Genomic DNA, 23,751 nt, shown 5'->3' on the forward strand with positions numbered 1-23,751 from the left:
AAGTGGTTTCCAGCATTGGCTTAGCAACTCTCTGATGTCTGGGCTCTGGTTTGGCATCTCCGCAAGTCTTTTCGGCTTCCTGCATGGTTGTGATATGGCTGTAGCATTTCCTGGCACAGCCCTCACACAGCCCTGCTCAAAGTCGGGTAGGAGGGGGTGGTGTAGGATAGGAAGTTCTCTTTGCATATCTCCTCTTATCAGGAAGGAAAAATTTCCCCAAACATTCCCCAGCAGACTTCTCCCACATCTCACTGACCAGAACTGGGCTATCTATCCACCCCCTAGGCCGGCAATGAGGTCCTTCTTCCCAAGATCAAGAAATCTCTGAATAATACTAAAAATCAGGAAGAAGGACAGCAAAAATGGATTGCTCTTGCATAGGCAACAAATAGTACCAGCCACATAGCATATTAGGAAATTAAAGCTCAGAGAAGCTGAGGAATTTGTGCAAGATCATACAACTAGTAAATGGCAGAAAGAGGTTTCAAATCAGACCTTTCTGAGTCTCTCAGAATCCACATCTTTGCTCACCACACTTTAAAGTCTTTCTAGAGAGCTTTCGAATCTTATTCATCAAAAAATATTTAGTACCCACTTGATGCTTAGCACTGTTCTTGCTGCTAAAAGGGAATTAAGTATACAGTATCATCTAGTTGGTGATAGAAGCCCAACCTGGAGGAAACTGCTAGAACACATGTGATTTATTAATTAATTAATAATCATACATTATTATGTTGCAAGTTCAACTCTAAGTGGTGCGGTTCTACGTAGCAGGAGTTCACTGAGGTTTGTAGAAGTCAGACTGGATTTCATGGATGCTATGGGGTGTGAATCAAACCTCACAGATTTGGATCAGTGGGGATAAGGGTGGCTAAAGTTCTAGGTATGTTCACTATTGGCTTAGCAGACTGTTGTGCTCCCTATGTGTGGTTAAAAAATGGTTGAACAAATTGGTTACATTGCCAGAGGGGGCCCTCCAGCGGACTGAGACCGAAAAGGGAGAGAGACCTAGACCACAAAGCAATAGCATCTACTGAACTCACTGAGACAGAGAACCAGCTGAGTGCCAAGGGATGTGAAAACCTATAAAAGGGTCAGTGGCTGCCTGAAAGGTTTCTTCGGTCTAACGGAGGAAGCTAGGAGTTGAAAGGTCACTGTTGAGGTGGAATTCCAGTTCTTTTTCTTTATGTGACCTGAGATCTTCCAGAAATTAATAAATCGAATAATTTGGCTTTTGACTGCCACATACATATTCTGAAGAACGCACTTATCTCATTGTCCCTTTAATAATAATGAGGGGTTTGGGGTAAGTCAACTCACTCCTTTTTGACCAGAGACTCACATTAGCAAGACGAGGTAAGGATAAATCTGGCTCATGGACCAGGGTCAAGCTGAGATGCCCACACAGGGCTCAAACCCACAGGCTTGGTTTTGCAGACACTCCAGATTGTCAGCTCAGCTCTTCAAGCATAGACATGGAGCTCGCCACACCAGCCGAGAGGAAGCATGGTGCCTTTACTTCTTTTTATCCCTATCCCTATGAGGATTTGCTATGCATAAAAGTAAAGTGCACAACTAGAGATTATCATACTAAGTGAAGTAAGTCAGAAGGAGAAAGACAAATACCATATGATACCACTTATATGTGGAACCTAAAATATGGCACAAATGAACCTATCTATGAAAGAGGAACAGACTTACAGACATAGAGAACAGACTCGTGGTTGCTAAGGGGAAGTGGGGAGGGAGAGGGATGGACTGGGAATTTGGGGTTGGTAGATGCAAACTATTACACTGAGAATGGATAAACAACAAGGTCCTACTCTATAGCACAGGGAACTATATCCAATCTCCTGGGATAAACCATAATGGCAAAGAATATTAAAAAAAGAGAGGTTTTTGGGAGAAGATGGCGGAAGAGTAAGACGCAGAGATCACCTTCCTTCCCACAGATACAGTAGAAATACATCTACACGTGGAACTGCTCCTACAGAACACCCACTGAACGCTGGCAGAAAACGTCCGACCTCCAAAAAGGCAAGAAACTCCCCCCGTACTTGGGTAGGGCAAAAGAAAAAAGAAATAACAGAGACAAAAGAATAGGGACGGCACCTGCACCAGTGGGAGGGAGCTGTGAAGGAGGAAAGATTTCCAAGCACTAGGAAGCCCCTTCGTGGGCAGAGACTGCGGGTGGCAGAGGGGGGAAGCTTCGGAGCCACGGAGGAGAGCACAGCCACAGGGGTGCGGAGGGCAAAGCGGAGAGATTCCCGCACAGAGGCTCGGCGCCGAGCAGCACTCACCAGCCCGAGAGGCTTGTCTGCTCAGCCGCCGGGGCGGGCGGGGCTGGGAGCTGAGGCTCGGGCTTCGGTCGGATCGCAGGGAGAGGACTGGGGTTGGCGGCGTGAACACAGCCTGAAGGGGCTAGTACGCCACAGCTAGCCGGGAGGGAGACCGGGAAAAAGTCTGCAGCTGCCGAAGAGGCAAGAGACTTTTTCCTGCCTCTTTGTTTCGCTGCGCGCAAGGAGAGGGGATTCAGAGCGCCGCCTAAACGAGCTCCAGAGACGGGCGCGAGCCGCGGCGATCAGCGCGGACCCCAGAGACGGGCGTGAGACGCTGGGGCTGCTGCTGCCGCCACCAAGAAGCCTGTGTGCGAGCACAGGTCACTCTCCACACCGCCCCTCCCGGTAGCCTGTGCAGCCCGCAATGGCCAGGGTCCCGTGATCCAGGGACAACTTCCCCGGGAGAACGCACAGCGCGCCTCAGGCTGGTGCAACGTCATGCCTGCCTCTGCCGCCGCAGGCTCGCCCCGCCTCCTCCGTACCGCTCCCTCCCCCGGCCTGAGTGAGCCAGAGCCCCCGAAGCAGCTGCTCCTTTAACCCCGTCCTGTCTGGGCGGGGAATAGACGCCCTCAGGCGACCTACACGCAGAGGCGGGTCCAAATCCAAAGCTGAACCCCAGGAGCTGTGCGAACAGAGAAGAGAAGGGGAAATCTCTCCCAGCAGCCTCAGAAGCAGCGGATTAAAACTCCACAAACAACGTGATGTGCCTGCATCTGTTGAATACCTGAATAGACAACGAATCATCCCAAATTCAGGAGGTGGACTTTGGGAGCAGGATATATTAATTTTTCCCCGTTTCCTTATTTTGTGAGTGTATATGTATATGCTTCTGGGTGAGATTTTGTCTGTATAGCTTTGCTTTATAATAGCTTTATTTTACTTCACTATATTATAGTCTCTTTCTTTCATTCTATTTTTTCTCCCTTTTACTCTGAGCCGTGTGGATGAAAGGCTCTTGGTGCTCCAGCCAGGCATCAGGGCCGTGCCTCTGAGGTGGGAGAGCCAACTTCAGGACACTGGTCCACAAGAGACCTCCCAGCTCCACGTAATACCAAACGGCAAAAATCTCTCAGAGATCTCCATCTCAACATCAAGACCCAGCTTCACTCAACGACCAGCAAGCTACAGTGCTGGACACCCTATGCCAAACAACTAGCAAGACAGGAACACAGCCCCATCCATTAGCAGAGAGGCTGCCTAAAATCATAATAAGGCCACAGACACCCCAAAATACACCACCAGACGTGGACGTGCCCACCAGAAAGACAAGATCCAGCCTCATCCGCCAGAGCTCAGGCACTAGTTCCCTCCACCAGGAAGCCTACACAACCCACTGAACCAACCTTAGCCACTGGGGACAGATACCAAAAACAATGGGAACTACGAACCTGCAGCCTGTGAAAAGGAGACCCCAAACACAGTAAGATAAGCAAAATGAGACGACAGAAAAACACACAGCAGATGAAGGAGCAGGGTCAAAACACACCGGACTTAACAAATGAAGAGGAAATAGGTAGTCTACCTGAAAAAGAATTCGGAATAATGATAGTAAGGATGATCCAAAATCTTGGAAATAGAATAGACAAAATGCAAGAAACATTTAACAAGGACGTAGAAGAACTAAAGAGGAACCAAGCAACGATGAAAAACACAATAAATGAAATTAAAAATACTCTAGATGGGATCAATAGCAGAATAACTGAGGCAGAAGAAAGGATAAGTGACCTGGAAGATAAAATGGTGGAAATAACTACTGCAGAGCAGGATAAAGAAAAAAGAATGAAAAGAACTGAGGACAGTCTCAGAGACCTCTGGGACAACATTAAAGGCACCAACATTCGAATTATAGGGGTCCCAGAAGAAGAAGAGAAAAAGAAAGGGACTGAGAAAATATTTGAAGAGATTATAGTTGAAAACTTCCCTAATATGGGAAAGGAAATAGTTAATCAAGTCCTGGAAGCACAGAGAGTCCCATACAGGATAAACCCAAGGAGAAACACGCCAAGACACATATTAATCAAACTGTCAAAAGTTAAATATAAGGAAAACATATTAAAGGCAGCAAGGGAAAAACAACAATTAACACACAAGGGAATCCCCATAAGGTTAACATCTGATCTTTCAGCAGAAACTCTGCAAGCCAGAAGGGAGTGGCAGGATATACTTAAAGTGATGAAGGAGAAAAACCTACAACCAAGATTACTCTACCCAGCAAGGATCTCATTCAGATTCGATGGAGAAATTAAAACCTTTACAGACAAGCAAAAGCTGAGAGAGTTCAGCACCACCAAACCAGCTTTACAACAAATGCTAAAGGAACTTCTCTAGGCAAGAAACACAAGAGAAGGAAAACACCTACAATAACAAACCCAAAACATTTAAGAAAATGGGAATAGGAACATACATATCGATAATTACCTTGAATGTATATGGATTAAATGCTCCCACCAAAAGACACAGGCTGGCTGAATGGATACAAAAACAAGACCCATATATATGCTGTCTACAAGAGACCCACTTCAGACCTAGAGACACATACAGACTGAAAGTGAGGGGATGGAAAAAGATATTCCATGCAAATGGAAATCAAAAGAAAGCTGGAGTAGCAATTCTCATATCAGACAAAATAGACTTTAAAATAAAGACTATTACAAGAGACAAAGAAGGACACTATATAATGATCAAGGGATCGATCCAAGAGGAAGCTATAACAATTGTAAATATTTATGCACCCAACATAGGAGCACCTCAATACATAAGGCAAATACTAACAGCCATAAAAGGGGAAATCGACAGCAACACAATCATAGTAGGGGACTTTAACACCCCACTTTCACCAATGGACAGATCATCCAAAATGAAAATAAATAAGGAAACACAAGCTTTAAATGATACATTAAACAAGATGGACTTAATTGATATTTATAGGACATTCCACCCAAAAACAACAGAATACACATTTTTCTCAAGTGCTCATGGAACATTCTCCAGGATAGATCATATCTTGGGTCACAAATCAAGCCTTGGTAAATTTAAGAAAATTGAAATCGTATCAAGTATCTTTTCCGACCACAACGCTATGAGACTAGATATCAATTACAGGAAAAGATCTGTAAAAAATACAAACACATGGAGGCTACACAATACACTACTTAATAACGAAGTGATCACTGAAGAAATCAAAGGGGAAATCAAAAAATACCTAGAAACAAATGACAATGGAGATACGACGACCCAAAACCTATGGGACGCAGCAAAAGCAGTGCTAAGAGGGAAGTTTATAGCAATACAAGCCTACCTCAAGAAACAGGAAACATCTCGAATAAACAACCTAACCTTGCACCTAAAGCAATTAGAGAAAGAAGAACAAAAAAACCCCAAAGCCAGCAGAAGGAAAGAAATTATAAAGATCAGGTCAGAAATAAATGAAAAAGAAATGAAGGAAACAATAGCAAAAATCAATGAAACTAAAAGCTGGTTCTTGGAGAAGATAAACAAACTTGATAAACCATTAGCCAGACTCATCAAGAGAAAAAGGGAGAAGACTCAAATCAATAGAATTAGAAATGAAAAAGGAGAAGTAACCACTGACACTGCAGAAATACAAAAGATCATGGGAGATTACTACAAGCAACTCTATGCCAATAAAATGGACAACCTGAGAAATGGACAGATTCTTAGAAATGCACAAACTGCCGAGACTGAACCAGGAAGAAATAGAAAATATGAACAGACCAATCACAAGCACTGAAATTGAAACTGTGATTAAAAACCTTCCAACAAACAAAAGCCCAGGACCAGATGGCTTCATAGGTGAATTCTATCAAACATTTAGAGAAGAGCTAACACCTATCCTTCCCAAACTCTTCCAAAATATTGCAGAGGGAGGAACACTCCCAAACTCATTCTATGAGGCCACCATCACCCTGATACCAAAACCAGACAAAGATGTCACAAAGAAAGAAAACTACAGGCCAATATCACTGATGAACATAGATGCAAAAATCCTCAACAAAATACTAGCAAACAGAATCCAACAGCACATTAAAAGGATCATACACCATGATCCAGTGGGGTTTATCCCTGGAATGCAAGGATTCTTCAACATACGCAAATCAATCAATGTGATACACCATATTAACAAATTGAAGGAGAAAAACCATATGATCATCTCAATAGATGCAGAGAAAGCTTTTGACAAAATTCAACACCCATTTATGATAAAAGCCCTGCAGAAAGTAGGCATAGAGGGAACTTTCCTCAACATGATAAAGGCTATGTATGACAAACCCCCAGCCAACATTGTCCTCAATGGTGAAAAACTGAAACCATTTCCACTAAGATCAGGAACAAGACAAGATTGCCCACTCTCACCACTATTATTCAACATAGTTTTGGAAGTGTTAGCCACAGCAATCAGAGAAGACAAAGAAATAAAAGGAATCCAAATCGGAAAAGAAGAAGTAAAGCTGTCACTATTTGCAGATGACATGATACTATACATAGAGAATCCTAAAGATGCTACCAGAAAACTCCTAGAGCTAATCAATGAATTTGGTAAAGTAGCAGGATACAAAATTAATGCACAGAAATCTCTTGCATTTCTATACACTAATGACGAAAAATCTGAAAGTGAAATTAAGAAAACACTCCCGTTTACCACTGCAACAAAAAGAATAAAATATCTAGGAATAAACCTACCTAAGGAGACAAAAGACCTGTATGCAGAAAATTATAAGACACTGATGAAAGAAATTAAAGATGATACAAATAGATGGAGAGATATACCATGTTCCTGGATTGGAAGAATCAACATTGTGAAAATGACTCTACTACCCAAAGCAATCTACAGATTCAATGCAATCCCTATGAAACTACCACTGGCATTTTTCACAGAACTAGAACAAAAAATTTCACAATTTGTATGGAAACACAAAAGACCCCGAATAGCCAAAGCAATCTTGAGAACGAAAAATGGAGCTGGGGGAATCAGGCTCCCTGACTTCAGACTATATTACAAAGCTTCAGTAATCAAGACAGTTTGGTACTGGCACAAAAACAGAAATATAGATCAATGGAACAGGATAGAAAGCCCAGAGATAAACCCACACACATATGGTCACCTTATCTTTGATAAAGGAGGCAAGCATATACAGTGGAGAAAAGACAGCCTCTTCAATAAGTGGTGCTGGGAAAATTGGACAGCTACATGTAAAAGTATGAAATTAGAACACTCCCTGACACCATGCACAAAAATAAACTCAAAATGGATTAAAGACCTAAGTGTAAGGGCAGACACTATCAAACTCTTAGAGGAAAACATAGGCAGAACACTCTATGACATACATCACAGCAAGATTCTTTTTGACCCAGCTCCCAGAGAAATGGAAATAAGAACACAAATAAACAAATGGGACCTAATGAAACTTAAAAGCTTTTGCACAGCAAAGGAAACCATAAACAAGACCAAAAGACAACCCTCAGAATGGGAGAAAATATTTGCAAATGAAGCAACTGACAAAGGATTAATCTCCAAGATTTACAAGCAGCTCATGCAGCTCAATAACAAAAAAACCAACAACCCAACCCAAAAATGGGCAGAAGACCTAAATAGACATTTCTCCAAAGAAGATATACAGATGGCCTACAGACACATGAAAGAATGCTCAACATCATTAATCATTAGAGAAATGCAAATCAAAACTACAATGAGATATCATCTCACACCGGTCAGAATGGCCATCATCAAAAAATCTAGAAACCATAAATGCTGGAGAGGGTGTGGAGGAAAGGGAACACTCTTGCACTGTTGGTGGGAATGTAAATTGATACAGCCACTATGGAGAACAGTATGGAGGTTCCTTAAAAAACTACAAATAGAACTACCATACGACCCAGCAATCCCACTACTGGGCATATACCCTGAGAAAACCATAGGTCAAAAAGAGTCATGTACCAAAATGTTCATTGCAGCTCTATTTACAATAGCCAGGACATGGAAGCAACCTAAATGTCCATCGACAGATGAATGGATAAAGAAGATGTGGCACATATATACAATGGAATATTACTCAGCCATAAAAAGAAATGAAATGGAGGTATTTGTAATGAGGTGGATGGAGTTAGAGTCTGTCATACAGAGTGAAGTAAGTCAGAAAGAGAAAAACAAATACAGTATGCTAACACATATATACGGAATCTAAGGAAAAAAAAAACAGAAAAGCCATGAAGAACCTAGTGGCAAGATGGGAATAAAGACACAGACCTTCTAGAGAATGGACTTGAGGATATGGGGAGGGGGTGGGGTGAGATGTGACAGGGTAAGAGAGTGTCATGGACATATATACACTACCAAATGTAAAATAGATAGCTAGTGGGAAGCAGCCGCATAGCACAGGGAGATCAGCTCGGTGCTTTGTGACCACCTAGAGGGGTGGGATGGGGAGGGTGGGAGGGAGGGAGATGCAAGAGGGAAGAGATATGGGAACATATTGTATGTGTATAACTGATTCACTTTGTTATAAAGCAGAAGCTAACGCACCATTGTAAGGCAATTATACTTCAATAAAGATGTTTTAAAAAAAAAAAAAGCATGTGTGTATGTGTAAAACTGAGTCACTTTGCTGTACAGCAGAGACTGGCAGAACATTGTAAATCAACTGTACGTCAATAAAAAAGAAGTAAAGAGTAGAGAAGCCATCTTTACAATGTGTTGCAAACACTTTTCAATAAGCTCTAACAGTATGAGCATTTTCAGACTCAGATTCTATTTCATTATGCACATCTTTTATCTATTTTTACTCCTCAAATTCCTTTGGTTGTATCTAAAAATCTAGTGATTTTTCTGAATCATGTTTTTGACATCACAAATTCCACTTAACACCTATAATTTATAGAGTTAAAAATCAACTTAAAGTACACAGTGGATTTTCACTGTTTAAAGATAAGATCTTCATGTTCTATAGAAGGGCAAATGAGAAGTTCTTTGGGTGTGGTTTGTGACAGGATATTAGGGTGGAACCCAGAATTATTTAGGAAATTACAGCTTGAGAAAATGTAAGACGGTTTAAAATAGAGAATTTATAAGGAAGAAAAGTGGTATTTTTTTTCTTTCCATTCCCAAAGCGTTGCTTGGGGGCTGCCTAGATTCAAAAGAGAAAGGATTCCATTGCTTTTAAGTATTGCAAAGAGCTCCCAGGCCACCCTTGTCAAAAGATAGAAGGGATATCGCAGAATTTGGTACTAAGAGAACAAGTACCAAACAACAATTTGGTACTATGAGAACAAGAACAAACAGGAGCTGAAAGGTTTTAGCGAATTTTGACAGGCATGCGTAGATATTGCCAAATCCTTAAGTTTCTGAATGACGTCATCCTCCCAACAAATTTCTTAAATGATGCTTTAGCAAACAAGCAATTCTATCCTAACGATGTCTTTCTGAGTAAAACGTTGAATCACTCAAAGGATACAGATTAGAAAGAGAGAGAGAAGAAAATGCTCTGTGGGAGGGGCAGAGCTTTATAAAACCAGTCATCGTCATGCTTGAGCTCTTAACAACTCTCAGAGGACCGTTTCTTGTCAGACAGAGAATAACCAGGTATTTCAGTCATTTCCATGTCTATCTCTATGAAATATGGTTTTATTTTGCACACTGGTATTATTAATATAATGAAAATTAAAATGTGGGATGTTTTTAGAAGATGGGTAAAAATTTACTGGTGTTTTCTTGTTTCGTTGTTTGTTTGAGAATATTTTAGTTCTAGATTTGAATTAAATTTATAGCAAGACCTAATCTTAAATCTCAGAGGCCAGCAAAGGCCTATGTAACATTCATCAAACCGAAAGGTACATTTAGGTTGTGATGTCAATTTTACCGAACAGCTTAGAATGTGTATATTCTTTACTAGTTAGTGTTTGGCACTGAATTTGATGAGAATAGCTAGACCAATTAAAATGTATTAATTTAGCAACTGAAAGTAATCTGTAAATTGTGTATACATATAATAAAGGCAAAAAAGACGACTCAGTTTTTAATCTAAAACAATCAGAAATTAAGCAGGAAGCTGGGTTGGGTCAGTTCAATACCAAAATACCTTTATTGAATTTAGTTCAATAATCAGTCAATCTAGTGAAAGTGGAAAAATCAGCCAAATTAGTTGCTGGATTGACTGAAGTAATAGTTCAGTAATAGTAATAAATCATTTAATACCCCATAGACAAACAATGATTCATTATGAAAGTCATCAAATATCAGAAAATGTCTTTAATTTTGTGGGGGGAGAATTTGGTAATTTGAAAGGGAAATTTCCTTGAAGTTATTGTTTTCTCTGTGTTCTCATTAATTTTTGTGGTCAATTTCAGAATATTTGCACTGTGTCGTTGCAAAAAAAATTATTTAAGATGCTACAGCAAACTGAAATCTAACCTTTGATGCCAGCGAGCAGAGCAACTGTTGTAGTGGCTCTGGCAGCACCTCCCAAGTTCTTTGTCACCTGTGCCAAATTTCAGTGGCACATCTGTCAACTTGTGTTACAGGAACGGACACAGACATCATGGAGCCCAGCCCCACATATGCTTTTCATCCGTTAGTTCTTCTAAAGAGAATATTCAACGTTGATTAGGAATATAACCTCCGGAAGCTGATAAAGTTGTGTAACTCTGGTGTTAAGAAATTCACAACAGGTGCTATCTAAGAGGTTATGCTATCTTATGTCACTCAGTGATTCAGTTTTACATGGTCTTAGGCAGACTCTCACCTAAATGTAAGGTGTGGATTTGTTAGAGAATCAGAAGACACTATGTGTATGTATGTATATATATATATATATATATATATATATATATATATATATATATTCATAGATTTCTAAAAATATAAACTTCTCAAACCTTATTTGAAAAGTCCGTAGGAAAAGTGTTAGAGTTGGAATCAGAAGGCTGAGATTCAATCTAGGCTTTGAAACCAGCTGTGCAATCAACATCTTCATCTTTTCATTGGTATAATAGGAATTACTAGGTTTACTGGGCAAGTAATTATGCAAGTTAAATAAAGCAGTGAGGCCGAAGGAATTTGGTAACTGCAATATAGACAACACATATTATTTTTTATGTTAAATGCAGTTAATTGTACCTGATCTTAAAGATACAATTTAGACTACTTTTAAAAGAAGTACATGCATCTGGGATGATCTAATTCTGTCCTAATTCACTTTTTATTTCTTTATACAGTCAACTGAAATCCTAACGTGGCATTAAAAGCCCTCTCTGGTAGTTTGTCTTGACACTTAAAGTTTGTTAGTGTCAAAGTGACAGACTCTGGGGGTCGTTATAAAGAATTAGATATAGGAGAGGCCTACATTTATTTTTCTGGCTCTGATCCCTTATTTAATTTTTCACTCAATAGAGAAATATTTATTTATGTTATTCTCAGTTTGTTTCTGAAATGTTATTGAGATAGTTTACAAAAAAAGACCTACCCAGGACTAATTCATCATAAAGATGATTTTAAATTGTAGAAGGAAGAGAAAACAAATTTCTGAGCCACCCAAGGTAATCTAATCTCAGTGATGAAGCAAGAGAAAAAAATAGTGATTTTTTTTTTTAACTTAATAAGCCTTCTAGGAGTATTACAAACTTGCTTCCTTCCTCTTTTTATTTCCTCTTTCTAGCATTTCTCAAACTAGTAACTGGCCTAAACCCTTACACATAGCAGTGAAGTTAAACATCAGCAGGTAAGGCAGTGAGCGACATTGGATAGAGTGGGTTTCTGAAGCAGACCTGGGCTTGAATCCCTGCACCATTACATACAAACTCTGTGACCTTATACAAGTTGCTTACCCTCTCTGGGCATCAGGATGTAACCTCTACAGTAAAGATCCTAATATCTACCTCATACAGATCCCAGGAATATTAAATATTAAAGGAGACAAGAAGACATGAGAGAGTTTTGGGGACAAGTTTTACTTAATTTACTATTTTGTCTTGACAAAATACAATTGAGTGGTATTTCCCATAAGAAATTTTGACACAGATTGCAATCACTTTCTTCAAAAGAAATGTTGGTGAACTGAGTGTTCACATAAGACACCCATGAATTAGGGAGATGTGAGTTCAAGCCTAAAGAGCTGCAGGACATGCCTCATGGGGCATGGGCAGCTCCCCAGCCACTGTCACAAGAAGGTTTCCTGTGGGATGATGAGTGTCAGCGTCGCTTGGTATATTTATAGATTTTGGTAATTGCAGGGTGTGTTTTAAGCTGAAAGCATAAGATACAGTTTGTTGGCCAGAATCAACAGGTGTGTCCAAGCGTTTGGCTGCATGCGGAGCCTTAGGTCATGGAGGGCGTGTCTGTTATTTATCTTCAGAGGGTGGATGGGGTGTGTGTGTGTGTGTGTGTGTGTGTGTGTGTGTTCCATAGCCCCAGGACCACCCCTGCAATGGGACCTGGCATTGACTTCTCTACTAGGGATGGTGGGAGAAGGGGGCCTTTCCAGCTCTCCCATTAATGAACTGCTCAGCTCAGGGGGTGCTTTGGTAGAAAGGCTATGGTGTGTGTGAGTGGAGGGGTGCAGGTATGCGAGGTAGGGCTGTGTAAAAATGCCCACTCTCAAATGGTGAGTCTAGGTCACTTCTAGAAGCAAGGAATTTGAAAGAAGTTTGACCATCTCCATTGGCGCCAATAAGAGTATATGTGCGTGTGGCATACATTTGAATATGCATGTATTTGCCTGTGTGGGGTGTGTGTGTGTGTGTGTGTGTGTGTGTGTGTGTGTGTGTGTGTGTGTGGTGTGTATCTGTGGGTACAACATAGAGGCTGAGAACATGACCCTGGAGGCTACCCACCTACCACCTTCAATTTCCAGTCCTGCCCCTTATAGTCGAGTGACACTGGTCACTTTTCTTATTCTCTCTGGGCAGTAGTTTCTTCCTTTGTAAAACAGGAATAGCAATGCCTTCCTCATAGGGTTTCCATGAAGATTAACTGGTTAGTACAGGTGAGATGTTTAAAACAGCATCTGTTGTACAGTAAGATTTCGATAAAGGCTATTTATTGTTATTGCTGTTATTGTCATTATTATGATGTGGCGTGTCACTACTCATCACATGACTGCTCGCGCTATCTCAGGATCGGCTACACAATTTGCAGTAGCCAGTGCAAAGGAAAATGCAGGGCCCTTTGTTTAAAATTATTAAGAATTGCAAGGTTGTTGTAGCAGTGCATTGTACCGAGTGTGGGACCCTTTGTGGCTGCACAGGTCCCAGGGTCACGATGTTGTCCCTGCTCTACCTCATGCTCTTGGATGAAAGGAGAACAGAGAGGGAACCCCTGCCCCGTGCAGGGGACGGCCTGTACCACTCTGCTGACATCACTCAAAATGTTGAGTCATCTTTTAGAGCTGTTCATTTTCTTCCCCTCACTTTCCTTCTAGATTGAAACAATGGAAGAACTTTACAAGGCAAACACAATCTTTGCCCTCAGTTTCTTCAGCCGTCTGGCAAATACAAGTGCCACCACCCAGAATCTCTTCTTCTCTCCATGGGCCATCTCCTCCACCATGGCCATGATCTACCTGGGTGCCAGGGGCAACACTGCAGACCAGATGGCCAAAGTAAGTTTCTGTTAAAGTTCCAAATTAGAACAGAATGATTCCTGAACGGAATTGCAGAATTGCTCTCATTACGTGCCTGAGACATCTTGACTCTAACAAGGTCAGCAATCATCACAAGCCATTATGACACAAGTTCCTTAGATTCAAATCTATAAAACAGCCAAACCACAAACACCCTCAGTGGTAGATACAGCAGGAAGCGTACCAGAATTTCTTATCCTGCAAGGTTAGAAAGGGTTAATAGTGACAACGTCTTATATTTGATAGCATAATGCTTATATTTTTCAAAGTATTTGCATGCTTTATCTCTATTGGTTTTAAGACAAGTGGCATTTAACATAGTGGGGAGAGTGGCGGTGGGAATGAAGCACCTTTCCCCGGGCTTCTTCTGGTTTCCGCCCTCCTAGCTCAGGTTCCTTCCATTCATGTAAAGAATTCCTTCCAGTGGTTTTAAGAGAGTGTCACCAAGGGAAAAAATATCCCAGACCCGTGATCTCTGCACTCTGGGAGATGCACAAAGAGCAGCGTGACTTCAGAGGACCTCAGCCAATATTCTCAACCCCATGAGTTCATGTCAACAAAATGGGGCTGACATGATGGCCAGTCCTCAAAGTCAAGGTGGACAGGGGGTGGGACAGCATTGTGAGGTATTTCTGTTAAGGCCACTGGCTTCCTTCCTTGGTGAAGGAAGCTGACACCAGCTCAGTCAGGGGACCCTTTCACTAAGTCTGGGGCCATGGAAATATGTTGAACTACTTCAACTGTACACGGCAATGGTCCTATGGGATGAATTCAGCACCATTAAAATTCACATGATCCTGTATTTCCTGGGTCAGTGACCAGACAAAGTAATATATAATTAAAATTCTTTCCTGTTCCCATATGTACAAACATTAAAATTGAATGCTTTAAGTACAGGCTCTGGTTTCTCACAAGCACTGATTCTGCTTTCAGCCACACCAAAATGCTGCTGGCTACTTTTGAGTTTCCCAGGAGAATTGCACCTGGGTGTGTGTATATAGATAGATGGATATCTCCTTCCAGGTACCCGGTGACCCATTTAAGATGGGCCTTGTTTGGAGTGGCTCACAGAGAGTGTTGGCCTATCTCACTGCAGCAGGAAAAGGGATGGGGGTGTCACTCCCTGCGTCTGTGGCAGTTTAAACATCAAGACTTACAACAAAACCCAGTTGCTCACATCTGAGAGCAGAAACATTTTGCAAAACTCCTTCCCTCTATTTTCTTTGCCTTGAAAAAAATAAGTGCAGTGAACTCTATTAAAAACTTTAGAAAACATCAGGGTCTTCGTTTTTTAGATGTAAAGGCATCAGAAGCAATATTTCTTTGAGGACAAATGCCAAATGAAGTGCTCTAGGTACGTAAAGAAAAAACTTGATTTTGATACGAAAGGAAAATTAACTTATTGGTCACTTGGCACAACACAGCTTTTCTGTGTCTGGCAAGTGCTTTCAGCACATGGGACAAGGGGTTTATATAGTTTTCTTGTAACTGTGCTGCATGGGCAGATTTTAAAATTCAAAGGCAAATTTGGTTAATTCCCTACTAAAAAAAGAGGAGAAGCTCTTTGGTTGGAGGAGGAAGCATGGATTTTGGGGATGGACCTGCCTGTGTTTGGGTGGTGACTTTGCCATTTACCAGGTGTGTGAGGGAAGGCATTTCAACCCTCTGAGCCTCAATTTTCTTATTTTTAAAAGGAGAATGAAAATGCATAACCGGCAAGATGGGTGTGAAGACTAGAGAGAATAGGCGAAGCATGTGGTAGAACTAAAAATTATCAGAGCTGACACTCATAGTGCCCTAGCCAGGCACCTTTCTAAGAACGTTTTATAGTTTACCCACAGAATACAAAATCCTGTGAGGTAGGCGCTCTGATTACCATAGTCCTTTCACAGAAATGAGAAATTTAGGGCAAGAGGAGGCCACACAATTGGGAATTGATATAGCTGGTAAAGGTGACATAGTTGTAATGGAATAAAGGAATACGTAGAAGGGATAAACTCTTACAGAGCGTAGGCGATGTGAGGTCAGCAGGAGTATTTTTACCAGCTCTTCTCTTTAGGGCAAGGCCACGGACCTGCCCAGACCAAGCTGCCTCTCTGGGCAGGGTGCACCCCTCAGCATGGCCCCGGGTCACCTCACATCCCCCCCTCCTGCAGGGGCTCTTGCAGTGACTCAGGAGGCCTTTAGTGCTAGCCCCGAGACCCCATCAATTTCCTTAAAAGGGAGGACAACCGGAGAAGCTGTTACATGAAATATTCTTCCCTTACATGGCGGCAGAGTCAGACCACTTCTTTTCAAAGAGTATTAGGTAAGACTTATAATGTGTGATCTGAAGAGCAGAGAGAGACCCCACAAATCCTAACACCTCTCTTTCCAGCCTAGAAATTCACCACCTGCTGGACAAGCCTGCCTTTCCTTCCTTAGCAGAACGTCTACCGTCGATCCATTTACCAATAAGCTCCTCCTCACCTGGGACCCCACGGGGATGAGACCCAAAGGATGTTGGAGGTGGGAGTGGGTGGGTAGCAGGGCCAGGCTCGGGGGTGCTGAGACTGGCTGAGCCAGGCTGGGAAGGCTCCAGCTTGGGGGAGGGGACTTGAGGCCCCTCCCGGGGCCAGTGTGCACCTGCCAGCTTCACTGTTATCTGGATCTGCCACTTACAACATAAAGAGATTCATATGGTCATCTGACCTCTGCCATCTGCCCCCCACATGGACAGATGTGTGGGATTTCTTTATGTGTAAATAAGGTATGTGCAAATATTTTAGGTGATCCCTGTTAATATTGAGTGACCTGCTTTTATGTTTAAGCTAGCTGTGGCTCGTAGTTTTTGACAGCTTAGAAGTGTGTAATATATAAGGCCACTGAATAGAGAGATACAAGGTTGGGAGTTAACCTTATTGCTTCCTTCAAAATACTGGCATGTTTTCAAGGCAACTTATGGGTTGGGTTATAATTTAGATAATTTAGAGGTTATAAATCATCTCATCATAACAATTTGCTGTCAAAATGGCCAGCATATGAATTAGTATAACATAGTTCATGCTGAGTCCTGTGAAGGAAATTTCTGCTGGCTGACACATGTTACATATGAAGAGCATCTATGCTTGTTGCCATACACAAAGGCAGGAAACGAGACGTAGGACCACTAAGAGGTGCTTGATAGCCATTGGTTTAAAAGTTAAGTAATGTAGCAGAAAAATGTACCCAATTCTCTGGAATTCCAATTGTAGGTGCTTCAGTTTAACAAAGTTGGAGACCACAAAGTCACCCCAGACACCCAAGAGATCTTCACCAGTTGTGAATTCACACAGAAGATCCAGAAGGGCATTTATCCTGATGCTATTTTGCAGGTATCTGATTCATCCATTTCTATTTCTTTTGTATTTTATTTCCAGAATATTCTTGTCTTAAAATCACAATATTAGACAGGGAAGGAACCTAGTACAACTTCCCTCATTCATAGAAAGAAAACTAAGGCTCACAGTTCTTGAGTAAATATCCTATTCTGATCAGTAAGGGCAGAGCCAGGGTAGAAGCCAGACTTCACGACTTCCAGGCCAAGACTGTTTCTAAATTCCATCACCCAACTCTGCCATTAGTTGGGTATGTATAATTTATTCTAATGCCATTGTAGAGACTCCTAGAATATACATGCATAGATGCAGATTTCCAGAGTAAGGGGTGACAAGTAATTGAGGAATGGAGAAGGTCAGGCTTGGTGACTTCATGAAAGGTCACTGACCCTCGAATATCCTTTATGTCCTCCCCCTCTATCTCCTATGATCTATCTATCTATCATCTATCTAATCTCTTCAGCTGATCTATCTCACGTAGTCATTTCTTTTCCCAATACTCCATTTCCTTAAACACCAGCTATCCAGCTACATTGTAGGAGCTGGGCGTAGATGCGCTCCTATTGGTAAACAACTTCCACAGTCACACTCCTAAGTTAGGCTATGGGGAGATGCCCCACGTAGCTTTCTTCCTGGGAATGCTGATGCTCTGCCTGTCAGCCAGGGAATTGTGGACTTAGGAGGGGAAGAGGGCCCCTTCAATAGGGAGATTCTGCCAGGTCTGAATGGACCGCTGGCGGTCCATCTGCAGGGCTCTGACCTCTGCTTCACCCAGGTGCTGCTGTGACTAAGCCCTGTGTGTGTCATCGTGCTTACAAACTTCAGGTTGGGGACTGGAATGTCCCTCAATTTCCTGCTTTCTAAAACCCAGATTTGCCACTTCACAGACTACCCCTTAATTATAAAACGGTACTTGCAGAAGATATAAGAACTTTTTAAAGAACATTTCTAAGGCAACATTTTAATATAACAAAAATTGCTTACAGACTTCGTAGTTTAGGAAACTGTAAAAGGAGCCTGACTTTCTTCTAGGATCTTGGTTACTTCACGGTTAAATCCAATCCATAGGCACAGTAAAATCTGAAACAAATAAAAAAATTATCTGATTATCCATATCAAGAGTATTTCCTCAGAGATTCCTCTAAAGTGCCAGAAAAAAGTATACTTTAATACAGCATTTTATTGATGTATTGGAAAAAATACCATTGCTTAAGAAATATCTTGCTTAGGAGTCTTGAGTTATATAAAGAGAATCTCTCCTTTCTGTTTAAGGCACAAGCTGCAGACACAATCCATTCATCCTTCCGTTCTCTCAGCTCCGCCCTCAACACGTCCACAGGGGAGTATTTATTGGAAAGTGCCAATAAGCTGTTTGGAGAGAAGTCTGCAAGATTCAAGGAAGTAAGTGAAACCTGCGATTTAAATGTCAGGGCCCCAAACTTACAAGGAGGTCAGTTTTAAAGCTGTTCTCTCTGATTCATGCTGAGAGAGTCAGAATCCCACATGGGTTCCCTTAGACTCCCTAAGGCCATTGGACACTATCCAACGCAGCTATCCCTACGCTCCCTCTGTGGGGGCTTTCTCTCCCTGCTGCAAAATTCCCACCTGTGAGTCCTAAGTCAGGAAGAGCACAGCTGATTTCCAGAGCCTCTATCCCCACACCCAACTTCTCCCCTTGTACCCAGTGGTCATAATGCAAAGCGTGCAGGAGAGCAAATAGAATTGGGACTGGAGTTGGGGGTGGAGGTCAAGAGAACACATATAATCAGCCTCCTTAGCCAACCTCCACCCCTAAGCCTACCTCAGGCTCCCCAGTCTTGACAGGCAGCCTGTAATTTACAATTACACCAAGGCTTGTTCAGTATATATTCTATGTAAACTTTGTCTTTTTTTTTTTTTTTTTTTTTTTTTTGCTTTAAAGGGATACATGCAGCTCTCCAAGAAATATTACTCTACAGAACCCCAGGCAGTTGACTTCCTAGAATGTGCAGAAGATGCCAGAAAAAAGATTAATTCCTGGGTCAAGACTCAAACCAAAGGTAAAACCAAGGAAATAGTTTCTGCTCTTCTTTCCACTTAGAAAGCTCTTATGTATTTTTTAAAAAACCATCCTTGAACTTAGCCCTTACTCCCCACCTTAGTTATTTTGGTTAATGAAACCTGATTCTTGTTGAGCCACGTGGTGTTTTAAGTGAGAAAAAAATAATTGAGGTCTACTAATAGAAGACATATATTCAGTACTTAAATAATCTGATTTTGGATATTACCTTAGAATAGAATATAAGAGGAGACAGCTCTTTTCTAACATAGGAAATATCAGTATTGAAATAATTGTGACTCTGTGTCTACAGTGGACAAAAACAAAGAAAAAAGGCGTGACCTTCAACTGAGTAATTGGTGTGAGAATACTAGCAATGGAAAAAGGAGGGATCATAAAATTTTAACTCTTTCTTCTGTTTCACCATTCAGAGTCAGTATGTTGTCAAGTTCTTTTGGTCCCTGCTTCATCTCTCCTGGATTGTCTAAGCTACTCCTACCTTTGTAACGCATGGCCTTAATTCTTTGTTTTGTTTTTTTTAAATTTTTTTTAATTTAAAAAAATTTGTTTAACATCTTTATTGGAGTATAATTGCTTTACAATGGTGTGTTAGTTTCTGCTTTATAACAAAGTGAATCAGTTATACATATACATATGTTCCCATATCTCTTCCCTCTTGCGTCTCCCTCCCTCCCACCCTCCCTATTCCACCCCTCTAGGTGATCACAAGGTACCAAGCTGATCTCCCTGTGCTATGCGGCTGCTTCCCACTAGCTATCTATTTTACGTTTGGTAGTGTATATATGTCCATGCCACTCTCTCACTTTGTCACAGCTTACCCTTCCCGCTCCCCATATCATCAAGTCCATTCTCTAGTAGGTCTGTGTCTTTATTCCCATCTTGCCCCTAGGTTCTTCATGACCTTTTTTTTTTTCCTTAGATTCCCATCCAAAATCCCACTACCTGTTAGTAGTGAAGCTGGGGTTCCCTCTTCTTCTGAGCCTTAGTCTAATTCTGGAATTCTTCAATTGGATGTTTAAAGTGTTTGCTAACTCAATGCAAAAAACGGATTTTCATTTACCTCCTGTGTTTAAAACATTGTTTCAAGCCATAGTGTGGTGTCTTGGTTTCTTAGTTACCACAGTGAAAAAAACACATGAACTAAGTTCTATAGAATTTTAAAAAATTGTTTTGTTTCTCTGAAAATAGTTGATCTACTTTAGTTCTTCATTTCTCGATTTTTAAATGACTGCTCTAAAATATTGACACACCACTGACAAAAATGAAGCAGAGAAAGTGAGGATTAACAGAAGTGAAAGTAAAAAGGGATTGCAGAATTAAAGAGACGCATGAAAGTCTTGCTTTTTTGAGAACAGCAAGAATTTCTCTTCTCTTTAAGCATTTGTGTTGAATGGCTGTAAATCAATCAGTGGGATTGCCAAAATGCCAAGTAGTCATTTGGGCTGATTGTTTCAGAAAATTTTATAATAATTTGAGACAATTTCTGTTGTATTTGTTAGGATCAAATACTAGTTTTTCCATATGCATTACAGAGTTAAATAAAGTCCTAGTAGATTTCTGTGGTAACCAAGAATTTTAATTCCCTGAGGGATATATTGACTAGAAATACTGAATGACTATACTGAAGCTGGTCAGACTACAGTGACCTTTTGGTTCGAGTCCTATATCTGTCAGTAGGAATGGAAGATGCTGGAATTCTGACCAGCTGACAAGCATTGCGACCTTGGGAAGGTTGCTAATCTCTCTTACTATGGTGTTCATTTGTGTAAAATGACAATAATAATACCTACTAGAGTAGTTGTGAGGATTAAATAAAATAATGTATTTAGTGGTTGAAATATTGCAGAGCAGGTATTCACTATAAATGGCCTGTTTCTTAAACCAACTATAAAAAAAAATCGCGCTCAGATGTTATCATTTCTGAGCACCTTCTCTGGCTCCTCACTTGTTTACTCCCTTCTCTGTGTTGTCATAGTTCTCTGCATTATTTAGCTCTCTTATAGAATTTATCACACATTGTTTCCTGACTGATTTAGAATCTCTCTTCCAATATTCTCAGTCCCACCAGGGCAAGCCTTCCTTTCTCGCTTCATGATTCTGTGCTACTCCTGGTGTAGGTCTAGCACAACTTCCAAAAAACTGTTTTTGGGTCAATCAATGGGTCAGATGGATAGACTGTCTAGACCAGATCTTGAAGGAGCCCTAGTGACATATGTACTGTGGAAAGGCACTATTATGTTCCTTAAGTGACTCTTTTTCACTCCCATCTGAATTAACTAACTTCATACAACTACAAAACTTTGAGAAACAGTATAAAAGGAAGTTAAAATTTTTTTCCAAGTCTGATAGTAATTCTAAACCTTAATTGCAGTACTTCTGCATTTTCTCTTGGATTTTGCAAACCTCAGAAATTTGGTCTCAGTTTTACTTATGATTTAGGTAAATTGAGAGAAAAACTTAAGCTTGAAGATCAACATCTCTGCAGAGTCTGATAAATGTGGATGCTGAGTTTGACGGTGACTCAAAAGATTCAAGAAATCAGGATAACTTCACAGTTCTTAATCATGAAACCTAAACATATATCATATTTTCTGTAGGCAAAATCCCAGACTTGTTACCTGAAGGTTCTATAGATGCAGAGACCAAGATGGTCCTGGTGAATGCTGTCTACTTCAAAGGAAATTGGAAAACTCCATTTCAGAAGAAATTAAACGGGCTTTATCCTTTCCGTGTGAACTTGGTACGAGACAATGAGACAGATTTTCTTAACATATATTTTAGGGCCTTTGACAAAATAGAGAAAGAAAAGTTAGGGACCACTCACTGATACTTGTACGTAATTTGCTAGTTATAAGTTACGCACGTTGGATAGTTGATTGACTCTATTCCATTTTTTGATCTGTCAAACTAGATTAATAATAATATCCAACTCAAAATATTGTTGTGAGGATTCAACGAGATTTTGCAGTGTTCTTGGCCCCTAGTAGGTACTCAATGAATGTTTCAGTATTATTATAATTATAATTGTCCATCTTATTACTAATGGGTATAATCTTGAAAAAGCTAAATAGATCAGAGCCACTGTCAGGGTATACAAATAATTTATTTTGTTGATTTTTAGAAACATAGTTCCTCAGCACGAAAGCAGAACCCATTCTTTTATGTCTGATTGTAAATCTTTTGACCTCTTAGTATCTACTTTCATATTTTACTTTTTAATAATTTTAGACTCAGCGCAAAGCAGTACAGATGATGTTCTTGCGCGCACAGCTGAACATCGGGTACATAGAAGACCTGAAGGTCCAGATTCTAGAGCTGCCCTACGCTGGATATGTCAGTATGTTCCTGTTGCTTCCAGATGCAATCGCTGAATGCTCTACTGGCTTGGAGTTGGTAAGGCATTCCAACTTCCATCGTTTTAAACTTCTGGGGCTAAACTTACCTTGGCATATGTCTACAACTTGGGAAATGGTGTGCAGTTTCTCACGGAAATATGTGAATTGGTTGAGAGGAACAGTGCCAGGTCTCACACTTTCATTCAGAGGCTTAAACTTATGTCCTACATACTACTTTCTTGCAAAATTTTTACCAAACTAGTAAATTTTAATATCACCCACGCTATAGTGAAGTTCAAGTCACTGATTGTCAACATTATAAGTTGTTTTCCTTCTCTGCTAAGCCCTCATTGGTTTTGCTTTTGGATTTGTAGCTGGAAAGTGAAATAACTTATGACAAACTCAACAAGTGGCTCAGTGAAGACACCATGGCTGAGGATGATGTGGAGGTGTATGTCCCCCGGTTCAAATTAGAAGAGCATTACGAACTCAAGTCCATTCTCAAGACCATGGGCATGGATGATGCCTTCAGCCAGGGCCAAGCCAATTTCTTAGGCATGTCTGAAAAGAATGACCTGTTTCTCTCTGAAGTGTTCCATCAAGCCTCTGTGGACGTGAACGAGGAGGGCACTGAAGCAGCTGCTGGCACTGGGGCCATTATGTCAGGGAGAACTGGCCACGGAGGCCCACAGTTTGTGGCAGACCATCCTTTCCTCTTCTTTATCATGCACAAGATTACCAACAGCATCCTCTTTTTTGGCAGATTTGCCTCACCCTAAATTGAAAGGTTCTGTTTCTGCACAGGATGTTGTAATGTGAGGTATAAGCCTCAGAATTGCTCTAAGGGCCAAAACTTTAGCAACCTCCTGTACATATTTCTGTTTTTCTGAACAACTTCTATTACACACTGAATATAAATACAGAAGTAGCTTGACATCTGTCAATCAGAACATTACCACCTTATTAATCATTTGGTCTCCTAAAATGGGATGATATCTCATTTAGTTCTACCTTACTCTTAGTTTATTTTAC

The 23,751-nt window shown here is 40.9% G+C and overlaps 1 protein-coding gene across 1 annotated transcript; it reads left to right on the forward strand.

Annotated features, from left to right (window-relative positions):
• The first annotated feature begins 13,777 nt into the window (after window positions 1-13,777).
• On the forward strand, window positions 13,778-23,537 carry SERPINB2 (serpin family B member 2). Its single transcript, XM_068563800.1, has 7 exons — window positions 13,778-13,948; window positions 17,203-17,322; window positions 18,598-18,726; window positions 19,247-19,364; window positions 21,982-22,124; window positions 22,613-22,777; window positions 23,094-23,537. Exons 1-7 carry the CDS (start codon window positions 13,778-13,780, stop codon window positions 23,496-23,498), a joined length of 1,251 nt encoding a protein of 416 aa, XP_068419901.1. The 3' UTR covers window positions 23,499-23,537.
• Window positions 23,538-23,751: the final 214 nt, after the last annotated feature.

This window comes from Eschrichtius robustus, chromosome 14 (assembly GCF_028021215.1).
Source record: "Eschrichtius robustus isolate mEscRob2 chromosome 14, mEscRob2.pri, whole genome shotgun sequence".
Classification (NCBI taxonomy): Eukaryota; Metazoa; Chordata; class Mammalia; order Artiodactyla; family Eschrichtiidae; genus Eschrichtius; species Eschrichtius robustus.

Bases quoted from the DNA above. Each gene is read 5' to 3' on its own strand.
- SERPINB2 (XM_068563800.1), top strand. From the start codon at position 13,778: ATGGAAGAACTTTACAAGGCAAACACAATCTTTGCCCTCAGTTTCTTC. The intron at 18,727-19,246 runs GTAAGTGAAACC...TTTGCTTTAAAG, and splicing joins AGTCTGCAAGATTCAAGGAA to GGATACATGCAGCTCTCCAA. The intron at 22,125-22,612 runs GTACGAGACAAT...TAATAATTTTAG, and splicing joins ATCCTTTCCGTGTGAACTTG to ACTCAGCGCAAAGCAGTACA.